Source organism: Canis lupus, chromosome 13 (assembly GCF_003254725.2).
Source record: "Canis lupus dingo isolate Sandy chromosome 13, ASM325472v2, whole genome shotgun sequence".
Lineage (NCBI taxonomy): Eukaryota > Metazoa > Chordata > Mammalia > Carnivora > Canidae > Canis > Canis lupus.
Genome location: NC_064255.1, coordinates 43141183 through 43164718, shown reverse-complemented (window position 1 = coordinate 43164718; position 23536 = coordinate 43141183). Strand labels below are relative to the sequence as shown.

The window sequence follows — 23536 nt, the reverse complement described above, 5'->3', positions numbered from 1 at the left end:
TACAGAATGGGAGAAAATATTTTAAAAACATATATCTGATAAGGAATTAATATCCAAAATATATAAGGAAAGTATACAACTCAATAGGAAAAAATGAAATAACATTAAAAAATGGGCAGAGGACCTGAATAGATGACATTTTTCTAAAGAATACATCCAAATGGGTAACAGGTCATGAACATGGCCAACATGAAAGAGGTACTTCAATATCACTAATGTGAAATGTAAATGAAAACCACAGTTGTTAAGATGGCTGTTACCAAAAGACAAGATAACAAGTGTTGACAAGGGTGTGCATTGCTTGTGGGAATGTAAGCTAGGGTAGCTATTATGGAAAGAAATATAGAGGTTCCTCAGACAATTAAAAGTAGAACTACTATTTGACCCAGGAATCCTACTTCTGTGTATATATCCGAAGGAAATGAAGGCAGTATCTCGAGGTATTTGCACTCCCACGTTCACTGCAACATTATTCATGAAACTTGGAAAAAAGTTATCATTTGTGACAAATAGATGGATAAAGAAGAAAATATGATAATATCTGTAACTAAAATTACTCAGCCATAACAAAAAAGTAAATCTTGTCATTTGTGACAACCTGAATGAACCTGGAAGATGTTATGTTAAATAAGTCAGATGGAGAAAGACATATACCATATAAGCTCATTTATATGTGGAATATATAAAAAACTGCACTCTGGAAACAGTAAAGTAGTGGTTGCCAGGGACTAGAGGGTAGGGGAAATGGGGAGATGTTGGTCAAAGGGTACAAACTTCTAGTTAGTAAGTTCTAGGTTTCTAATGTATACCATAGTAATTATATCGAGCAATACTGTTCTTACCATGCACCCTATATTCTACACACCACTCAAAATGATAACTGTGTGAGGTAATGGATGTGCTTAAACTTGATTGTGGTAGTCACTTCAAAGTATCCATTATTAAATCATCACGTTATACACCTTGAATTTACACAATGTCGTATGTGAATTATACCTTAGTAAACCCGTTGGAGGGCAAATACAAAAAAAAAAATCACTTGTGAGCAGTTGGGAGAATAGATGAGGGCTAGAGGATGGCAGGGTGGTACTATGGAAACAACATTTAAGGAAAGCAATGAAGAAAAGTTGGGCCATCGTGGAGACACTTTGGATGGAGAGAGGTCAGCAGATTTAAGATGTTTTTAAGATGAAAAAGAATCCAGTGATGTATTAAATATTCCTGGGGAATTGAAGGTATCTAAGCAAGAATGATTTCTAAATTTCACTTGCTTAACTAGATAGGTGGAGCTGGTATTTGCTGGATTAGAAATAGAAGAGCATGATTGTATACCATTAGCCTATTAATTTTGCGTACATCAAATGATCTTTTTTTCTTTGAGTTTCTTAGAATTTGAATTCTTTTAAGAGATGTTATGAAGGCATTTTCATGTAGTGCCCTTGAATGAAGAAAATGATTTATATTAGGAGATAAAATTTGAGAGTTATCTATTCTAATTGCCCATGATAATTAAGTTTATTAGCATGGCTAGGAAAAGCTAGAGAGCATATAAAGTGAAAATATAAGGGAACCTGTAGCTGAGCCATTAGAAACTTCTACGTTAAGAACCTATTAGAGGAGAATGAGTTTGTAAAGAAGAAATAGCCATAGAGATAGAAAGTTAAGGGAGTAGCATAGAAGCTAAATGGAAGAGATTTCTAGAGGAGGATGCATCATTGGTGCTATTTTAGCTGAAAAGTCAAGACAAGTGATTTAACATGTCCACTTTAGGGACCGAGAGGACATAAATGACCTTTGTATTACCTATATAAAATGATGGCCTGGAAACTGAATGGAGTGTAAGAAGAATGCATGGAAGCTGAGGAGGTGGCCAGGGTTCATTTTGTAGTTGTTTGAAACCAGAATCCCTTTTCTTTCTTTTTAAAAATTAGTTAATTATTTTTATTTTTTTTAACTTTTATTTATTTACAAAATTTTAACTCCAGAATAGTTAACCTACAATATTATATTAATTTCAACTTTACACTTCAGTGATTCAACAGTTCCATATATTTATTCACTGCTTATTAAAATGAGTACTTTTAGTCCCCATGATCTATTTCACCCAACCTACCTCCCTTCTGGTAACCATCTATCTGTTCCCTATAGTTAAGAGTCTGTTTTTTGGTTTATCTCTCTTTTTTCCCTTTGTTCATTTCCCCCCTCCAATTTTGTTTAAATGCCAGTTAGTTAACATACAGTGTAATGTTAGTTTCAGATGTAGAATTTAGTGATTCATCACTTAGATACAGCACCCAGTGATCCTCACAACATGTGCCCTCCTTAATACCTATCACCCATTTAACCCATTCCCCCACCTACCTCCCCTCCAGCAGCCCCTCAGTGTGTTTTTTGTAGTTAAGAGTTACATTTGTTTTATGCTTTACTTCTTTCTTTTTTCCCCCCTCTATGTTTTTCTGTTACGTTTTCCTAAATTCCACATATGAGTGAAATAATACAGTACTTTCTCTGACTGACTGACTTTCCTTAGCACGATACTCTCTAGCTCTATGCATGCCATTGCAAAAGGCAATGCTTAAATTCTACATATGAACAAAATCTTAGGGTATTAATCCTTCTCTGAGGGGCTTATTTTGCTTAGCAGATGCTCTCTAGATCCATCTACGTCATTGCAAATGACAATATTTCACTCTTTTTATAGCTGAATAATATTCTACTGTGTGTGTGTGTGTGCACAAGGATTCATTTTTTCTTTTTTTTTAAGGATTCATTTTTTCCCCCACATCTTCACCAACACTTGTTTCTTTAGTTTCTTTAGTTTTTTATTTTAGCCATTCTGACAGGTGTGAGGTGATATCTCATTGTGGTTTTGATTGGCATTTCTCTGATGAGTGATGTTGAACATCTTTTTCATGTATCTGTTGGCCATCTGTAGGTCTTCTTTGGAGAAATGTCTGTATCTTCTGCCCATTTTTAATTGGATTATTTGGATTATTTGTGGGGTTTTTTTGAGTTTTATAAGTTCTTTACATATTTTAGATACTAACCCTTTATTGGATATATCATTGCAAATATCTTCTCCCATTCGGTAGGTCGCATTTTAGTTTTGTTGTTTCCTTTACTGTGCAGAAGCTTTTTCTTTTTATGTAGTCCCAACAGTTTATTTTTACTTATGTTTCTTTTGCCTCAGGAAATCTATCTAGAAAGATGTTGCTAGGGCTGATGTCAGATAAATTACTGTCTGTGCTCTCTTTTAAGATTTTTGTGGTTTCAGGTCTCACGTTTAGGTTTGTAGTCTATTTTGAGTTTATTTTTGTGTATGATTTAAGAAAGTGGTCCATTTTCATTCTTTTGCATGTTGCTATCCAGTTTTCCCAACACCATTTGTTGAAGAGACTGACTTTTCCCATTGGGTATTCTTTCCTCCTTTGTTGAAGATTAATTGATTATATAGATTGGGGTTTATTTTGCACTTTCTATTCTGTTCCATTGATCTGTGTGTCTATTTTTGTATCAGTACCATACTGCTTTGATTACTGAAGCTTTGTAGTGATCCTGAAGTCTGGAATTGTGATACATCTCTAGTTGTGTTTTTCTTCTTCAAGATTTCTTTGGCTATTCAGTGTTTTGTGGTTCCATTCAAATTTTAGGATTGTGTTTTTTCTGGTTCTGTGAAAAATGCTGTTGGTAGTTTGATAGGGATTGTATTAAATGTGTAGATTGCTTTGAGTAATATAGACGTTTTAACAATATTTGTTCTTCCAATTCATGAACATGGGATGTTTTTCCATTTCTTTGTTGTTGTCTTTATTTCTTTCTTCAGTGTTTAATAATTTTTAGAGTACAGATCTTTTACAACTCTTTGGTTAAGTTTATTCCTATGTATTTTGTTATTTTTTGTTCAATTATAAATGAGATTATTTTCTTAAGGTTTTTTTCTGCTGCCTCATTATTAGTATATAGAAATGCAACCATTTGCTGTATATTGATGTATCCCTCTCACCTTACTGAATTTGTGTATCAGTTCTAGCGTTTTGTTTTGTTTTGTTTTGTTTTTGGGTAGAATCTTTTGATATTCTATAGATAGTATCATGACATCTGCAAATAATAAAAGTTTTATTTGCTCTTTACCAATGTGGATGTCTTTTATTTCTTTTTGTTTTCTCATTGCTGTGGCTAGGTCTTCCAGTACTATGTTGGAAAAAAGTGGTGAAAGTGGACATCCTTGTCTTATTCCTGACCATAAGGGGAAAAGCTTTCAGTTTTCCTGCATTGACTCCAATGTTAGCTGTGGGTTTTTCAAATAAGGACTTTATTATGTTGAGGTATATTCCCCCTTGACCTACTTTGTTGAAAGTTTTTATCATGAATAGATGTTGTACTTTTTTCAAATGCTTTTTTGCATCTATTGAAATATTGTTTTTATCCTTCCTCTTATTGATGGGATGTATCATATTGATTGATTTATGAATTGAACCAGCCTTGTATCCTGGGGATAAATCCCACTTGATTGTAGTGAATGATTTTTTAAATGTATTGTTGGATTCCATTTGCTAATATTTTGTTGAGGAATTTTGCATCTGTGTTCATCAGAGATTGGCTTGTAGTTCTCATTTTTTTGTGGTGTCTATCTGGTATTGGTATCAGGGTAGTGCTGGACTCAGAATGAATTTTGAAATTTTCCTTCTATTTTTTGGAAAAGTATGAGAAGAATGGGTATGAACTCTTCTTTTTTTTTTTTTTTGAACTCTTCTTTAAATATTTGGTCGACTTCCCCTGTGAAGCCGTTCCTGGACTTTTGTTTGTTGGGAGTGTTTTGATTATTGATTCAGTTTTATTGCTGGTAATCAGTCTATTCAAATTTTCTATTCTTCAGCTTATTTTGGTTGGTTATGTGTTTCTAGGAGTTTATCCATTTCTTCTAGGTTGTCCCAATTTGTTGGCATATAGTTTTTCATAATATTTTCTTACAATTATTTGTTTTTCTGTGGTGTTTGTTATTTCTCCTTTTTTGTTTCTGATTTAGTCCTCATTTTTCTTCTTTCTTTCTTTCTTTCTTTTTTTTTTTTTTGATGACTTGGCTAAAGGTTTATCAATTTTGTCTATTTATTCAAAGACCCAGATCTCTACTATTGTTTTAGTTTCTATTTATTTATTTCTACTATTATCTTTATTATTTTCTTCTTTTGCTAATTTTACAGTTTTGTTTGTTATTTTTCTCACACCTTTTGGTATAAGATTAGGTTGTTTATTTGTGATTTTGCTTGCTTTTTGAGATAGGCCTGTATTGCACTAAATTTCCCTCTTAGAACTACTTTTGCTTTGTCCCAGAGATTTTGGATCATTGTGTTTTCATTTTCATTTCTTTCCATGTAGTTTTTAATTTATTTTTGACTCTTTGATTGACCCATTCATTGTTTTTAGTAGCATGCTTTTTAACCTCCATGTATTTGTACTCTCTTCAGATTTTTTCTTGTGGTTGATTTCTAGTTCCATAGTGCTGTGGTCAGAAAAATACACACGGTGTGACTTCATCTTTTTAAATTTTTTGAGGCTTGTTTTGTGTCCTAATATGTAGTTTACTCTGGAGAATGTTTCTTGTGCATTGAAAAATATGTATTTTACTGTTTTGGGATAGATTGTTTTAGTTGTCTGTTGAATCCATCTGGTCCAGTGTATCATTCAAAGCTACAGTTTTCTGGTTGATTTTCTGTTTGGATGATCTGTCTATTGGTATAAGTGGGGTGTTGAAGTCCCCTACTATTACTATATTACTGTTGATTGGATCCATAAATATTTATAACTATTATATCTTCTTTGTGGATTGTCCCCTTTATGATTATACAATGTCCATCTTTGTCTCTTGTTACAGTCCTTGGTTTAAAGTCTATTTTGTCTTAAGCATTAGTACCCTTGCTTTCCTTTGACATCCACTTACATGGTATATGTTTCTTCATCCCCTCATTTTCAATATGCAGGTCTGTTCAGGTCTGAAATGAGTCTTATAGGCAGCATGCTGGTCTTGTTTATTTATCTGTTCTGTTACCCTGTGTCCTTTGATTGGAGCATTTAGCTTCTTTATATTCACAGTAATTTTGATAGATAAGACTTTTTTATCATTTTGTACTTGTTCTGCAGTTGTTTTATATTTTTATCTGATCCTTCTCTTGCTCTCTTTCATGGTTTGCCGGCTTTCTTTAGTATTATATTTGGATTATTTTTCCTTATTATATTACTATTGTATCTATTACTGGATTTTGACTTGCAGTTACCATTAGGTTTGTATGTAACATCTGCATATAGCAGTTTATATTAAGTTGATTGTGATTTAAGCTTGAATCCATTCTTTACTCCTCTCCTCCTCATGCTTTACACATATGGTGTCCTAATTTACATCCTTTTTATTTTGTGAATCCCTTGACTGATTTTAACAGATACACTTATTTTTACTGCTTTTGTGTTTCCTACTTTTCATACTCTTACTAGTGGTCATTCCTTTCTACTCAAAAAGTCCCCTTTAACATTTATTCTTGGGCTGGGTTAGTGGTCGTGAACTCCTTTAGCTTTTGTTTGCCTGAGAAACTCTTTATCTCTCCTTGTGTTCTGAATGATAAACGGAGTATTCTTGGCTGCACATTTTTTCCTTTTAGAATTTTGGATATATCATGGCATTCCCTTCTGGCTTGCCGAGTCTCTACTGAAAAAGCCACTGATAGCTTTATGGGGTTTTCCTTATATGTAACTACCTGCTTTTCTCTTGCTGCTTTTAAAATTCTCTATCACTCATTTTTGCCATTTTAATTACTATGTGTCTTGGTATGGACCTCACTGGGTTGATGTTATTGGGGGAATCTCTGTGCCTTCTGGGTCTGGATATCTATTTCTTTCCCCAGATTTTGGGAAGTTTTCAACTATTATTTCTTCAAATAAATTTTCTGCTCCCTTTGTTCTCTGTTTTTCTTCCCATATCCCTATAAATACAAATGTTATTATGCTAGTATAATGATGTAGTCACTGGATTCCCTAAGTCTATTCTCTTTTTACCTAATTCTTTTCTTTCAGCACTCAGCTTGATTATTTTCTGTTATTCTGTCTTCCAGATTATTAATTCATTCCTCTGCTTCCTCTAGTCTGCTATTTATTCTAGCTAGTATAGTTTCAATTTCATTTATTACATTCTTTATCTCTGATGGATTATTTTTTATCTCTTTCTTAAGGGTCTCATTGAGTCCTCCACTCTTTCCTCAAGTCTAGTGAGTATCTTTATGATCTTTATTTTTTTTAAAGATTTTATTTATTTATTCACAATAGACATAGAGAGAGAGAGACAGAGGTACAGGCAGAGGAAGAAGCAGGCTCCATGACAGGAGCCTAACATGGGACTTGATCCCGGGACTCCAGGATCGCGCCCTGGGCCAAAGGCAGGCACCAAACCGCTGAGCCACCCAGGGATCCCTGATCTTTACTTTAAATTTTCTGTCAGGCATATTGCTTATATCTGTTTGCTTAGGTCTCTTGCTATGGTTTTGTCCTATTTTTCCTTTGGGACATTCTTCTGTCTCTTCATTTTGTCTCTCTGTGTTAGGAAGTCAGCTGTGTCTCCTGTTCTTGAAAGTAATGGCCTTATGAAGAAGAGGTTCTACGGTGTCCTGCAGTGCAGCATGTCCCCTGTTACCCATCATGTGGCCCTGTGTTCATACTGAGGAGAGGGGAGAGAAATGGATCCTTCCAGCTCCCTAGTCTCTAGGACAGGCTCTGAGATGAGTAAATAGCTCTCTCTGCCACATGTGCTAGGTGTTTTTCAAATTGCTCCTTCTACGTCGTGTCTCCCAGGGCTTTTTGTCATACTATATCTTTAAGGGTGGGAACTCAGCTTCCTGTTGCCCTCAGGACTCTCCCAAAGCTGAACCCCATGATTTTTAAAGTTCCAGGCTTTATATCCCACTGGTTATAAGAACTCACAAAATTCAGTCTTGCTTTCAAAGCCCAATGTTATGGGCTCCCTGGGATGATAGTCTGTTTCTTGCCCTTCTCCATGCCAGTGGCTCCCTTTCTTCTGTGGACTGCTAGGGTCCATTTTGCTCCCCCAGCATCCCCACCCTTCCTATCTTTTTACTATGGCCTCATCTCTACCTTTAGTTGAGGAATTTGTTCTGTCACAGTCTTGAGTTGGTTTTCTGGGTTATTTACACTGATATGAGTTTATCTAGTTGTATCCATGGGATAAGGTGAGTTTAGGGTCCTCTTACTCCATCATCTTCCCAATCTCCTTGGATTCCTTTTGCCATATGGCAGTATCCTTCCATACACTTCCACACTGTGTACAGTTCACACAGTATAAACTGCTGTTGTGGCTTAAAGTGTTGTCATTGTTGTTATGGGACTATCTTCTACAGTCAAATAAATGTTATATGTAGGGAATTCCCAGAATTATCCAGCTGCTGGATATTGTATCAGTATTTTTGGACTTTGCCAGTATTTTGACAATTATCATTTGTAGTTTCTTTGATAACATGAGACATTGGTTGTAAGGCATACTTAAGGCTTAAATTCAGTCCTTTATGAAGCATGGCTACTATTTATTTCCCAGTATTAATTCCAAAACTTTCTTAGTTATTCTGTCTCCTTAGTGTAAATTATAAAGTTAATAGGTGATCTTGCAACATCATGAACTCAGACAAAAATGCAGGAAATGGCTCCACCTTGGATATTATTAATTCTGAACACAATTGGATTATGACTATCTTAACTCTGATTATTTTGTATCTTATGAATTGCCTACATTTGTTTTTAAAGAAGTCTTTCAGGCTTCTATCATTTTGTAGTAACATTAAAAGCAAATTTTTATAAGGATTACAATATGATCTTAAATAAGATGAAAATGTATTATAGAATTGGCAGAAAGCCAGAAGACGTTTTATTTCAGTGTGCTGCTTATGTGCCACTGTTACATGTGCTGTTGTTTTGAATTGGACATTAAAGGAGATTCTCTTGATTTATGTATAGTTGGACTTGTAGGCCACCTTAGAGGAGAAATATTTGAAAACTAAGTTTTAGTCTTGGTAGTTGAAGAAAAGCCATTATTAAATGTCTCCACTTCCTTTCTTTTCATCTGGTTAAGCCTATTCAAGAATTTAGCTCATCCACCATTAATTCAGGAGGTTCTTCATGAGCTCTTTAGATGAGAAAGGTACCTCTTATTTTTGATGACATAATATCGTGATCATGTCTGTTATAACACTTTTCATATTGAAACCTTATGATTATCTGTCTCTTCCAATATCTGAATATTCCTGAAAGAATGGGACATTTTTATCCTTTTTGTAACTCTGGTGTTTAGCAGGCTATAGTCACATAAGAGAAGCTCAATTGAATCATGTTAAGCAATAAAATAACCTCAGTATTATTCAGGTTTTCTAGAGGACCTTTTCCTTATGCAAAAAATTCAAAAGGGCAACTTCCAGAAGAGTAGAAATAAATAGAAGAGTATTTATGTGCCCATTCTCACACAGTTGTAATTCCTCCTAACTCTTGACTTTTCTGGGCCTGTGCAGCACATTTATTTGAAGCTTTTAATATAGAAACAAAATGTTAGAAATAGAAGAGACTAGAGAGAATATCATATACTGAAACCCCGTAGTTTAAGGAATGAATCTCTGTGTTTTTACCCTCTACCCCTGATGGACCTGTGATTGGATCAAAATTTTTTTTTCCAGTGTAGTGGTCTATTTGTTTATTTACTTATTTATTTCTCATTCAGTATGTATTCCATCTTCTTCTGTTAACAGCATCCTATTGCTCTTAGGAAGCTATCCATCTTCTGTTCTCAGTCAATGTCCTGATTCTAAGAAGGGAAAGGATTCCGGTCCCTCACCTATTTCTATATCTAGACCTTTGTGCCTTTTTCAAAATGAGTTTGCATTAGAAAAATTCACTCATGAGTTTGGTTCTCCACCTCTCCTTCAAATAGAGTATGAATCTAGGAAAGGAGTAGCTAGAGTTATGTATTTACTATCCCCTCCCTAGCCTCCTATTTCTATCCATGTTCTTCAACATGTGTTTATATCAACTCCTGAATGTCCAGTGACCAGATGATTACTACAGATATTCAAGGACAATTTAATGATGTCTTTGTCACTTAGATCTTATGATTCAGATTAATAAATGTGACAAAATACATTTATAAAGAAATCCACAGTTCCATCATCACCAGTGGTTGTAAGCTATATAAATTGTATGTGTAATCAAAATTATGGCCTATTTGCATAGAAATTTTACCTTTCCAATTAACAAATATCCAAATAGTCAAATTATGCTAATTTAGTTAAGAATGTCATTTTTAGTCTGTGACATTTTAGACTCCATTAGATTAATGAGAGAGAAATTGAAAGTAACCTCTTTGAAACTAGAATTCTAATTGGAAATCTTAGGATTTTAAAACAAGAATCTGTGTTCTGAATTTCTGTTGCATGTGTTTAGATGGGTAACCTCTTCTTTAGTGTCCTTCCCTCAGGAACTTAAAAGAAACACTAAAATGAGATAGCAGTTCACTAAAGCAGGATCCCTGCCCCAAGGGTTGGCAAAGTGCATCCTGCCTCACTGTTTCTTTTGAGGCATTTACAAGGGAAAAAAATATCAGTTTACCAGAGTCAGCCCCTCTGGCCAAAGTCTCACTTCCAAATAATGGATCCTAAATGGAAGAACAAAAAAAAAGGTAAAGTGCCAACATTTTGTTAAAAGTTTTAAAAACATATTCAAAATTTTATGAAAGTGAAAAGAAAAGAAATATACCAGAAGAGAGAACTGGCCTGCAAAAACACCCTGGAAAGCGATCATAGGTACTACTTTAAGTCTATGAAGTCCTCTTCTCATCAAATGGAATTTCTCCACAAATGCTCCGTGAGTTTCCAGGTGATGGCAAGAACAAAAGCCTTACTCGTGAAGGTTTTATTTACAAATATATTTTGAGCAGAATTTAGGAGGACAGTATAGTTCAAGTCGTAAATAAAACATCTGGAGATTTCAGAAACAAGGAAGAAAAGATTATTATGGAGTGCTAATTATTCCAGTCTGAATTTGGGATCATTTGATCCAAATTAACTTCTTGAATAGACCCTTACTGGCCTAATTTCAGGTTAGAGATTAAGAACCATTTTCATGAAAAATAGAATATTCAGTTAAATGTGTCTTTCAGTTTCAAAATGTCTTTAACATCTAAAAGTTAAAAATTTTAATTTTTACTTTTACATATCAGTGAGATACTTAGATTAACTGCAGGGATGGCTTGTACATTTTCATTTCAAGATTTAACTGAAAATTTAAGAGTATGCAATGAGGGCTTATGGATGCAACTCTAATGGCCAGTGCAGCATCATGCAGTCTTTCTATTCATAGAGCATTTAATGAATAAAGGTAGATGTGGAGAAGAGGGAAACATCTACACAAATATTAAAACTGCAGAAGTTAGAATCACATAATGAAGACTAGAGTTAATTGCTACTGTGAGTGTTGTTAAGATACCCTGGGCTTACCATGCACTCTGTGCTCCTGCAGTCGTATGTGAAGAGTCCCCACAAGGAAGTAATTTTGTTTGTGAAATGCCTCCTGGAATTATTAGACTATTAGAAATGAGTACAATGATGTAACAGCATTGAGAACACAGAGACATTCTTTTTTTGTCTCCTGAAATGTGTTCTGGAAAACACTAAAACAGAGATCCACTCCAGAAAAAACAAAAGCATGGCATGTCCAGCTTCGTTTGGAAAGCACCGTGCACCATCCTTTCAGAGAATAGACATGTCCATTAGCACAATAGAGGTTTAGAAAATACTTCAATAAAGAAGAATTTGACTTTGTTATCTGCATATTTCCCAAACTTAGATGACTTTGAAGCCCTTTTTAAAAGCAACACCTACTAACATCAAACAGAACTAGCAAAATAGGCACATCTTTTGGTGAATATTGATAATAAGGTCACTTATGATTGAAATCAGCATCAAGCTAGTAATGCTAAGAGATACATGATGTATTCCATTCGCTGGAATGGAATATTTTTCTTTTGAAGTTAAAGAATTAATTTTCACAGTCTAGTTTATACATCAAGTTTTGAGATCTCCAGTGGCGCGAGGTAGATCCTCAGAGGCTGTCATCCTTAGGTCCTGTGCCAAAGAATTGTGTTCTGGCTCTGCAAAGCTGAGGGTTAGGTACAGAAATATGATGACTACAGAAATAGGAGACTGGCATATTTTGAGACCTTACTTAATTGGATGAACTGTCCAAGTTCAAGTCCTTATCATTAATCATTGGAACATTTGCAGTATTCTGTTGCAAACCTTTCCTCGTACCTGTACTAGAGTAATGTCTAAGCTACAAATCTGACCATGCAATTCACCCCTAATATCTTTCAGTGACTCCATATCAGTTTCTGGATAAAATTTTCAAAGTTTCTAGAATTTATCATAACCATGACCATCTTTTCCAAGATGAGGTTGGAGAAATTCTGTGCATTTATCCAGATGTTTTGACTTGTTGGTCCACTGAAAAAGTCTCTTCTAGCAGGACGTGACTAAGCAACAATCCATGAACTCTGGAATGCAGTTAAAGAAAATCTTTTGAAAGTAACCACAGCTGCCCCTTTAATACATTGCCTAAAATAACAAGGTCACCCATTTCCAGTATTTGAAATGGATCAAAATATAAAATGAACTTGGACATCCACCTTGAGGAAATTTGGTGGGCTCATGAAAGTTTAATGGAAAACAATAATTTTGCACAATCATGCCACTGCCTAGCAAGCAGTGTGTGTAGCATGCAGAAAAGCCTTCAACCTCTCTGTTACTGTCTTGTCCTCTTACACAACTGTCAGAAAGGGGGAAAATGAGTATAGTTGAAAGCACTAAAGGCTAAAGAAAATATAAATAGGTTCTTAACGAGTCAGTCACATTAATGTGATCAGGTCCATAGAAGGAATTGCTTGAATGAACACTGACTATTCTCAGGAAAGACTTTATTGATTACTTTTAGCATTCTATATAGGATAGATTTGGTTTATTGAGACTTTGACTGTGGGAAGAATATGAAGGAGCGTCCATACCTTATATCCCTTCACTTTTCAGGCAACGTTTGTCATTTGTGGACATCAGCTTACAAGTGTCCACTCTGTTGCTTCTCCCTCCTCGCATAACAGCTCACTACCATGCTCTACCTTTTTATTTGTTCAGGTAACATCCATTTATGTAACTTTTTAGACTTAATATAAATGGCATAAAACACAGCCTTAAGCAAATGGCTGTACCATCCATCAATTCAGTGACTCAGGAGATGATACCATTACATATGGAATAGAACCATTGTTCAGCATTTCTCACAGCAGCATTGCTGCTTGCAGAGTTCCCATATTTCCTGTTACAGAAAGACTGAAGGCTTAAGTAATTATGATGGGAGACACTTTGCACTGTGTACACTTAATCCTTCCTTGAGCAGCATAATCTTCTGAGAAATACATAAATGAACAAAAGACACTGCAGGTTATGTGCATTTTCATTTCAAGAAGATTGCCTTTTTTATTGTTTCTTACTGAGTGTCAATATTCTGAAGCTGTAAAAAGAAGAGTAGAAATGAAAGGAGGTGGAAATAAAGATGTTAACAATTGAGCAATGTAGTCAAGGAGCCTCAGCTTTGAGAGTATATCATTCATTATATGGCACAACACCAGTATTACTAGTACTTTTAATGTTTTTAAATGCTGGCAAATGTTTCTGTTGACAAACTTATTCCCAGGGGGTCCCTATAACTCAGGTCACTCAGGTGCTGATTTTTAAATTACCATTGTGATGAATTCAATTACTACTGTGACCTAAAAGAATAAATGGTCTTCCTAAAATGCTTTTCTCTTTGGAAAGGTCTAGAGTGTTAGGGCTGGATAGGACCTTAGAGATTATCTGATTTACTGTTCCATAAATGTGTCTGATGCAAGACTCTTCTGAGAACTTTTAAAAAAGTTCTCAGGTTTTTTAAAAGATACAGATTCTCAGGCTACTCCCCTAGATGCTTTGTTAGTTAAGTTCAACATGAATCTATGAACCTACATTTTGTGACAAAGATTCTGGATGACTCTTAGCAGCAGGCAGGTTTGGGAAAAGCCAAATTAATCCCACTTTTTTTTTCTTATTTTATAGACGAGCAAGCAGATCCCCAGATAGATTGATTCATCAGAGTTGTGTACTGCACATTTTAAACTTGAGGTTAGTTTGGAAAAAAAAATGTTGATAGGCAATCTTTATGCAGCCTATAGCAGGTAATGGGAGAATGTACTTTCTTAGAATTTCAGTCTCTGTATTGAATAGAATAATGCCATTTAGAGGATTATGGCCAAAGTGATAGGAGACACTTTGCTTTGTATACAATAGTGGTTCTTAACCAAGGATGATTTTACTCACCAAGTGACATCTGACAATGCCTGGAGATAGATTTTTGGTGTCACAACTAAGGGGAGAACTGTACCACTTATTGGTATGTAGTATACAGAGGCAGGGATGCTACTAAAACACGCTGCAATGAACAGAATATCCCCCTACAAGAAAGAATTATTTTGACTAAAATGTCAGTAGAGTCCAGGTTGAGGAACCTTGGTATTCACTTAATCCCTTCTTAAGCATCATCTCTCTGTGTGATTCTTACTCATAATATTTAGTCATGTTTGAGAAGTAGGACATAGTTTCTAATTTTCTCCCTAACGTTAGGTAGAAACCTTATATCAAAGCTAAGCAGGATATTTATTTGTCTATGTCATGCTTTATTTAGATTGGATGAAGTTAATTTTTTTTCCTTGAGATCATACAGTAAATCATTTTAGAAACCCTCCCTCCTCCTATTCAGGTACCCCTTTCTATTCCTAAAGGAATAGAATTATGGCCGCTTTGACCTTGCTGCATTCTGTACCTAAATAACCCACACGCCAATTCTCTGGGGTCAGCTCAAGTAATAGTGTTGATATCTGCTGATTTTTAACAGAAATAGACAGAATTTTGGTCCAAAATAAACCAATGGTTAAGTGAATGGACTTACTCAGTTTACTTAGAGTAATTTATTTTCCACCTCAGACTGATTTTTTTCTAATTTTTCTCAATTCTAGTTTCTTTCCATCTCTTTTATCAAAACTTAATTCAGATCCTCATCATCATTTTCTTGAACCACTGAAATAAACACCTAACACTAAAATAACCTCCTACCTTTTCTGCACTTTTGCCATCTTCCTGCCCATTCTTCACGTAACAAATTATCCTTGTAAAATACTTTTTCCCCATTCCATCAGTGGTCTCTACTCTATAAGAATGTTTCCCAAACTTGGATTAAATATGGAATCTTTTTAAAGGGAAAACAAATTCCTTCATATCATTTGTACAATCTTGAATTATTTTAAAATAACTTATACATGTGTAAACATAAAACCAAATTTATCCTCTTTAATACAACTATGAATCCAAAAAAATTTCAAATGAAAAATGAACCAAACATACAACAAAGAAAATTCAAAATTATAATATTAATTCAATATGTGCCCATTAATATTGTCCAGAATCTGCAACAGTGCTTGCCATAGTTCTTTTATTTTCAGATGTCTGTATCATATAGTGAGCTGTGGCATGACTCAATTTGTCTAATTCTTTGTTTTGTTGCTGGCATGAACACATTACTTAAATATAAAAGCTGACTCTGTTCTTTTCACATTAGCCCAGGATAAATAAATGTTGTACACTAGGACAAGCAAAAAATGCAGAACGAAGATAAACGCAGGCACTAGTAATTGAAAAGCTACATCATCCAGGTCCCAATATTGTTGTCTTGTATTTCTTTATATTGTGAGAGTAAAAACACAGATCTAAGAATTCCCACTGGTAACTCACAGATAAAGGCTGTGAGTTTGAGTGCTCTTTTCTCATCAATGAGGAACACTGATCTACTGAATTGAGTTTAAGTTCCAAAGCCAGGCATGTAAAGTCCTCACTGTGCTGCTGTTCTTTCCTCATCCCTCCAGGCTCATCAGTGGGCGTTCACTTATTACCCAGTGTTATTGAGCTCACCAGATTGTCCTGCCCGCATGCTATTTGAGCCCTCTGTGCTTCCACTTCTGCTACTTCATCTAAACCCTACATTCCCAGTTTGTTTTTTTATATCTTAACCATCCTTCAAGATAGCCTGCGTGTCGTTTCCTCTGAAACCATTTCTAGAACTCGAGGTAGAAATGTAACTCCTCCTGTGGACCAAGGACACCCTGTGTTCATCTCTAGCCTGTCTCTTCCCTTGTAATAGTAGCTCTGTTCATTCCCTCTCTCGAGAGTGGGCATGGTACCACTGGCACCCAGCTCAGACCCTGACATACTAGTAGTCACTAGGGTGAAACAGTTTCAGTTAAAGAGTAACCTCTGGTAACCGCATTGGGCTTTTGTTTGTTTCCAATACTCAGAATTGAATATACTTAAAGAAAAATGATAGTTGAAAAATGTACTAGATTTAAAATCTGGGAACTTGGATTCACATCTTGACCTGGCGTTTGTTCGTAGGTACAAAATGGAGATAAATAATCAGCATTGCACACCGGTTTTGCAGATGTGCAAAATTCTGGGACAATATCTGGCAAACAGGCATATATTCATTAAATATTAGTTTCCCTACTATAGTAATATATTACACTTCACTTCTTTTTATAGACTTTAGTGATTTGAAATTAATTTTGTTATCAGTGGAGCTTCAAATATGTATACTTCCTTATTGCACTTAGATTGAAGTCTAGTATTCATTATTTTCCTAAACTGAGTTTCAGCATTGCTGTATAAAATAGATGACACGATCAATTTTTTCTTTTCATCCTCATGGGATACTTCACTCTCTTTAACTATTTATATTTATTCAGAACATATTTCTTTTCTTTTATTGCCACAGGCATGAGAGAGCCTCTACTGTGTTCTTTATTACTTAGAGAAACCTGTCTTGTTCCATCTCTTTGTGGTCTGTTTTCATCAGAAAGCATCTACTTTTGAGAAGTATTTTCTTTACCTGCATTATATCATTGAATTTCTTTTTTTTATGCTTTCATATGGATATTAGACCCTACTTCTTCAATTCTTTGGGTAATAAAGAGGCTTAGGTGAAATTTATCATAAAAGTAAGTTATGTGGAATTGAACAGTATGGAAAATTTCTCTAATCCATGGATTCCTAGATCTTCTTGTGTTTTATAAGCAGAAATTGATATAATGTAGATATAAAGGCAACTGAGACAGGTGTAGCTAATGCTGACAAGGAAAAAATAAAAAAAGGTGTCTAAGAGACTGCATTTTGTTTATTATAGGATGAAATGCTAACTACAAACTACAGGAATTCCTAAAAGAAAATTCTTTTTTTTTCCCGAAAAGAAAATTCTTTTTTTTCCCCTCAAAGATTTTATTTATTCATGAGACACAGAGAGAGAGAGAGAGAGAGAGAGAGAGAGAGAGAGAGAAAGAGGCAGAGACACAGGCAGAGAGAGAAGCAGGGAGCCCGACGCGGAACTCGATCCTGGGTCTCGATCCCGGGTCTCCAGGATCAGGCCCTGTGCTGAAGGTGGCACTAAACCGCTGAGCCACCTGGGCAACCCCAAGAAAATTCTTAATAATGGATACTCACTGGTACAAGAAACTTTAGGCTAGATAGAAAAAAAAAAATCACAGATAAGGGAATAGCCAAAAGATGAATCAGGCTACAAAGGGATGTGATTAGTGTCACTAGAGACAAAGTTAATTTCAACTTCACATTTTGAGGATAGGAGTAATGAAATGTTTTGTCATACAGTAGCAAGCATTCATAGATGACCCACAAGAAATTCCTCTTACCACAATTATTCTGTTTTTTTTTTTTTACCATCCTGTGTGCCACAAGTGGTTTTTTATTGAATTAAGCTGCACCTGTCGTACCCTGACCCTTTTCACCTTCAGCCTACTTCCTGAATTCAATTCAAATTAAAATCTTAGTGACTTTTGGTGGATAGATTCATGATTAACAGGAAAAAAAAAAACAAAAAACAAACCTTGAATATTTGAAACCTTTCTTCTAGAAAGGCATTTGGTTCTGTTTTTGTCCCTTTCATCACAATCATGAAGACTACCACTTTACCATCTGGTAGGAAATAAAAGAGAACCTTAGGGTCTTGTTTTCTAAGTTGGGAATAAAGTCATTTGAGTTGGCAAATCTCATTGAACAGTTATAAGTTTACAAGTACTGACTTCAGGCGTTTTTGTATCCATGTTGCTTGCATTTGGACCACAGTTAACGTATGTCATTGCTAGAGACTGAGCACTGTTCGACAGCTTGCACAAAGAAGAGAAATGGACAGAACTCCATGTGTTTCTGCTTCCAGATCTCTTGTTCAATATAACTGTTTAAAAAAATAAAATTATTAGGGCTGTTACAACCTGTACATTTGATTTCATGTTTTTTGTTTTTTTTTTTGTTTTATTTTATTTTTTTACTTGTCCTCCATGTTCATTTTGACTGCTTTAAGGTTACCAATATCATTTATATTTTAGGTTGGTTTAAAAAACAACTTCTTTCTGTGCTTTTGTGTCAGCTACTCTGCATGCAGGGTAATATCCCTTGCTCTTGAAGACCTTGCAGTCTATTGGAAGAGAATATAATCTCTCAAGAAAATGACAAGACAAGCCACAGGCTGGGTGAAAATATTTGCAAAAGACATACATGATAAAGGACTGTTATGTAGGTTCATTGATTGTAAGAAACGTAACATTTAATTGCCTGTTACAGGAGGAGGAAGCTATACATGTGTGGAGTCAGCATGTATATGGGAAGTCTGTATTTTCCACTCACTTTCGCAGTGAATCTAAAGCTGTTCTTAAAAAATAGTCTGTTTTAAAAAATGATAAAGCCATATCATGTTAAATGCTATAAAACAGGGTTGTAAGAAGTGTAGGAGCCCAGAGAAAGGAGGTTTATTCAACCTAGGGAGATTTGGAAGGATTTCACAGAAGTAGTGATATTTAGATTAGGTTTTAAAAGGCAAATAGAATTTTACCTGTAGAAAGGTGCAAGGCAGGAATTACAGGTAAAAGAGGAGAAGGGGGATTTGAGGAAAGAGCTTAAACAAAAGGGAGGGGGGAGGAGCAGGAGGAGGAAGTAGGATGTACTCTGAATGCCTTATAATTCTGACTGAAGCCTGAGTTTATAGTAGTCCTACGTCATTGGACTTGAGGGACATGTTGTGAATTGTCATTTTGTCGGTCATACTGATGACTGAGGTCTAGGGAACAAGCCATTGGCTATTTGTGAAAAATAGAACAGATAATACTTACTAGGTGCTTACTTTTGTTGTTAGGGATTATCGCATGTAATTCTCATGTTACCTAAACCAAATTTGGCTGCCCATCAACTGAAAGATCATGACTCAAGAGACAAGTTTTGATTGGAAAGAAATTTGAACTTTATTCCGGAAGCTGGCAACCTGAGGAGAATGTGGACTCTTGTACAGAAGCCAACTCTGAGGTTTCTGCCTGGCCCAAGGATTTTTAAAGTTTTAGTGTAGTTAATTCGTCAAGGGAATGCAGCGGCCTTCAACATTTTCTTGATTCATGCAGACTCAATGATGCCAGCTATAAAAGTTCTCTCAGTGAGAGGGTGTTGTGCAAGCGGCTCTCTTTCTTGTTTCATGATGTGCTGGAGTACCCTGTTCTCTTTGCAAAAGAAGGCAAGGTCTACAGATGCACAAAGGGATGTCAGTAGAGTCATCTGTGTAACCTAAAAAAGAAAAACATTTTGGTAAAGAACTACTGGGCTAATAATCAGAAAGCCAAGGTGGCTTCAGACAGACTTGTTGGGAATCTATGGCCTGGAAAAGTTCTAGTCTTTCATTCCTCAAGGCCAATGGTCTGCAAATCTCAAAGAACATAAATTAGTTCTGTTATAGATCACAGACCTTGGGTCAGCAAGTGAATGTGCTAACTTGAAGCAAGTGTGCTAACTTGAAGCAAACTTGAAGCAGGTCCCTTAAGACTAACCAGAGTGGTGTTATACACACAGAACACCCTTTGTTGCTGGGCATTACTGTCTCAGTTTGCCATTGAAGAGACTAAGGCAAGGAGAGGTTAAGTAACTGCCCGAGTTCATACAGCTAGTCAGTAGCAGAGCTGAGACTCAAATCCAGACATTATGGCATCGAAGCTTACATGACTGGTCACTCTGAGGAGTGGTGTGAATGAAACATTCTGAGGGAGGAACTGAATGCAGATCAGATGTTATTGCTCATCTTTTGTTTTTCCAGGTATCCCTGCAAGGAAATAGACTAACAGCCGCAGTTGACTGCAGTCCTGTCATACTTTCGTGATGTTTCCCTTGGCCAGAAATGCACTAAAAAGGTTCAAGATTCGAAGTATTCAACCAATTAGGTCAAGACAGAAACACAAAAAACACTCACCAGATTTCCATGACAAATACGGTGACACTGTACTAGCCAGTGGGACCGCTTTCTGTGTTGTTGCATGGGTGTATACAGCCACACAGATTGGGATAGAATGGAACCTATCTCCAGTTGGAAGAGTCACCCCACAAGAGTGGAATGATGAGTAACCATCAAAGTTACTTAATACAAAATTGTTTCAAAATTCAAAACTTGTCATTTAAGTACTCTGCTGCTTATTAAAATATAGCATAATTGAAGAAATAAAATATATTTGAAACCTTTAAAAAGTCATTGAAAATAGTCATTATAGTGCCTAGAAGCAAGACAGTAGCAGTGGGTATGGATTATAGGATTATAGGAGATTAAGAATAATAAATATTTCAAAGTAGAATTAATAAAACATGTACTTTCTGGCTTTAATGATTTATTACTAGGTATCCCTCTGTGGGCATACACACCTTAAAATTAGTTTAATTGTTTTGGCAAGTTCTATTAAATCTTTCATTAAAACATACTCGTAATAAAAAAAAAACGTATTCATAATCTGACTATTTTTCACATCCTTAATCTTTCCCACCATGTTTGAATCAACCATACTCTCGCTAGGGTTATTATAAAAACTTTCTAACCAGTTTCCCTGCTTCCCCCCAAACTTGCACCCTCTGTGCCACCACACATGTTTTTTTCAAACACAGCAACCAGAATGATCATTCTGAAACATTAGTGATACCATTCCCCTTTTCAAAACCCAACGACTCCACATTTCACTCCAGATTAAAGCCAAAGTTTTTTTCAATTTATTTTTTTATTGGTGTTCAATTTGCCGACATATAGAATAACACCCAGTGCTCATCCCGTCAAGTGCCCCCCTCAGTGCCTGTCACCAGTCACCCCCACCGTCCGCCCACCTCCCTTTCTACTACCCCTTGTTCGTTTCCCAGAGTTAGGAGTATCAGAAAGGGAGACAGAACATGAGAGATTCCTAACTCTCAGATTAAAGCCAAAGTTAAAGCCAAAGTCGTTAAAAAGGTACATAGGCCCCATAGATGCTGCATTGGTCAGTTTTACTCCTGCATCAGGACTTTTCCATTTGCTATTTTCTCTGCTTGGAATGTATTTCCTCCAAATCCTGTATGACTAATTTTATCACACTTTTCAGGGTTTTGTTCATATGTCATATTTTCAGAGGAGGCCTCTGACTACTCTTTTTAAAATTGCAGCCCCTACTTAGCTCGAGCTTTGTCCTGCTTCCTTGCTTTATTTTTCTCCATAGCAATTATCATCATCTGAAATAAGATATATTTTGTTTATTGTCTGTGTGCAAAGCTCCATAAAACCATAGTTTGGAAACTGTGTTTTTCATGACTTTGTCCCTATAGCAGGGCCTAATAGATTAGACCTTCAATAATTATTGGTTGAATTATGAATATGAGTCTGCAAATAATGAATTTGTTTACCAGTGTGGGTTTGCAATGGTTATTAGAGAGTGTATTGGTTATCTATTGCTATTTTATAAATTGCCCTAAAGTTCAGTGGCTTAAAACATTAAACATTTATTATCTCACAGTGGGCCAGAAATCTTAGTGTGACTTAGCTGGATATCTCTGGCTCAGGATATCTCACTTCTGAATTCTGGAAAAAATGCTGAAGCCTAGCTAAGCTGACACTTAGAAAGCCAAAGTAATTCACCACTTGTCAATTTGACATAAGAGAGCATCTTTCCTAATCATACCTGTATTTGAAATAAAGACAATAACAAAAATATGCTTTTACCTAATGTAATGCAACTTTCCCTCACAAAACTAGTACGCTAGTTCTATTTCTAAAAGAGGATACAACATCCCTTTCCAAACCGTGGCAGGGTGACACTGTCAACTTCCAGTTTAATGGAGCCATTGCTATGATCCCTAGTAGAAAAGACTTCTAGACCAGCAAACCCCAAATTTATAGAAATGGATATTTCTCTAGTGGAAGACTAGAGGTAATTGTGATAACACCCACTCTCATCTCTACCTATTGATTCCCAGGCCTGAAATGCCCAGCTCTGGGAAAATAGAACTATGTATTTGTTGGTCATTTAGAGCATGGAAAACATAACCTCAGCCTGGCAAGGTAGTGTTATCCAGCTGTTGCCATAACTAACACCTCTAAAAGGTTATTTCTTTATTATGTACCAAGGTACTAACAGATAAAGCATTTAGCAAGTTCATGGATGATGGTATACATAGAAAATTTGCAAGGACAGAAGGTAAATCTACATTAAGTGTCTGTTCAAGTGCTAGCAAACCACTGCCCTTTCCATGATTAAAGTGGTCCAAGGAATGGTGCTCAATATAGGTGCAGTGGTGGCCTGTTCATTGGTAGACTGGGTGCACTCAACAGTGTGTAGCCAGAATAGTCTTGATGAGTGCAGGTCCTCATTTTGAGTCCATACATAATCATCTCTGTTGTCATAATCACTTTGTGTCTTAGCCATTGAGAAGGATTGCTGAAGAAGAGTAACAACCACATGAATGGGTCATCTTGTTCACCAATTGTTAAGATGATACTCTGCTACTATCCTTTTATTAGTATATGGGACCTGAATATCTTCCCCCTCCATGCCTATTTAAAGAAGTATGTTCACGTAATCCATTCTCAAACTCAGTGTCACCAATTTTCCAGTAGTGTTCCTTTTAATTCCTTGATCAGCTTGTCAAACCACTAGCTGGTCCCCATGACTTGGTATAGAATTGTACTTCTGGTAATTTTCCCTTCTAAATAAAATGAGCAATTATGTGTGCTAAAGTACTGCCCACCAGGAAGATTCCCCATCTTCTTCATTACTAACTTGGAATTGTGCTGAAGCCCTCCACTTTCAATAAGGCCAACGTATTTTGCAGAACCAGATTTGAATTCTTTCTTCTTTGGTCTACTGGTAATAGGAAAGTCACCATAGGGCCATACATACCTTTATAAGTTAGTAAGTTCAAAGTGAATAAAACTTTCTTAAACATACAACTTGTAAACAGTGGAACCAAGAGTCCAGCTTTAGAACCTGTTATTTTACTTCCAAGTTAAACTATTAGTCTTTTTTCAGGTTTACAGGTTG

The 23536-nt window shown here is 35.8% G+C and overlaps 2 protein-coding genes across 2 annotated transcripts in view; both read left to right on the top strand.

Annotated features, from left to right (window-relative positions):
* The window catches only part of GABRA4 (gamma-aminobutyric acid type A receptor subunit alpha4), a 218538-nt gene extending 198150 nt beyond the window's left edge, over positions 1–20388 (top strand). Inside the window, exon 10 of the mRNA XM_035718932.2 lies at positions 20308–20388. The gene's annotated coding sequence lies outside the window, so the exon portion shown is untranslated. The remainder of the gene's footprint in view (positions 1–20307) is intronic.
* On the top strand, positions 20370–20732 carry LOC112652117 (cytochrome c oxidase subunit 7B2, mitochondrial). Its single transcript, XM_025435570.3, has one exon. The coding sequence runs from the start codon at positions 20370–20372 to the stop codon at positions 20610–20612; it is 243 nt and encodes an 80-aa protein (XP_025291355.1). The 3' UTR covers positions 20613–20732.
* Positions 20733–23536: the final 2804 nt, after the last annotated feature.

Excerpts from the sequence above, each read along its gene's own strand:
- LOC112652117 (XM_025435570.3), top strand. The coding sequence starts at position 20,370 with ATGTTTCCCTTGGCCAGAAATGCACTAAAAAGGTTCAAGATTCGAAGT.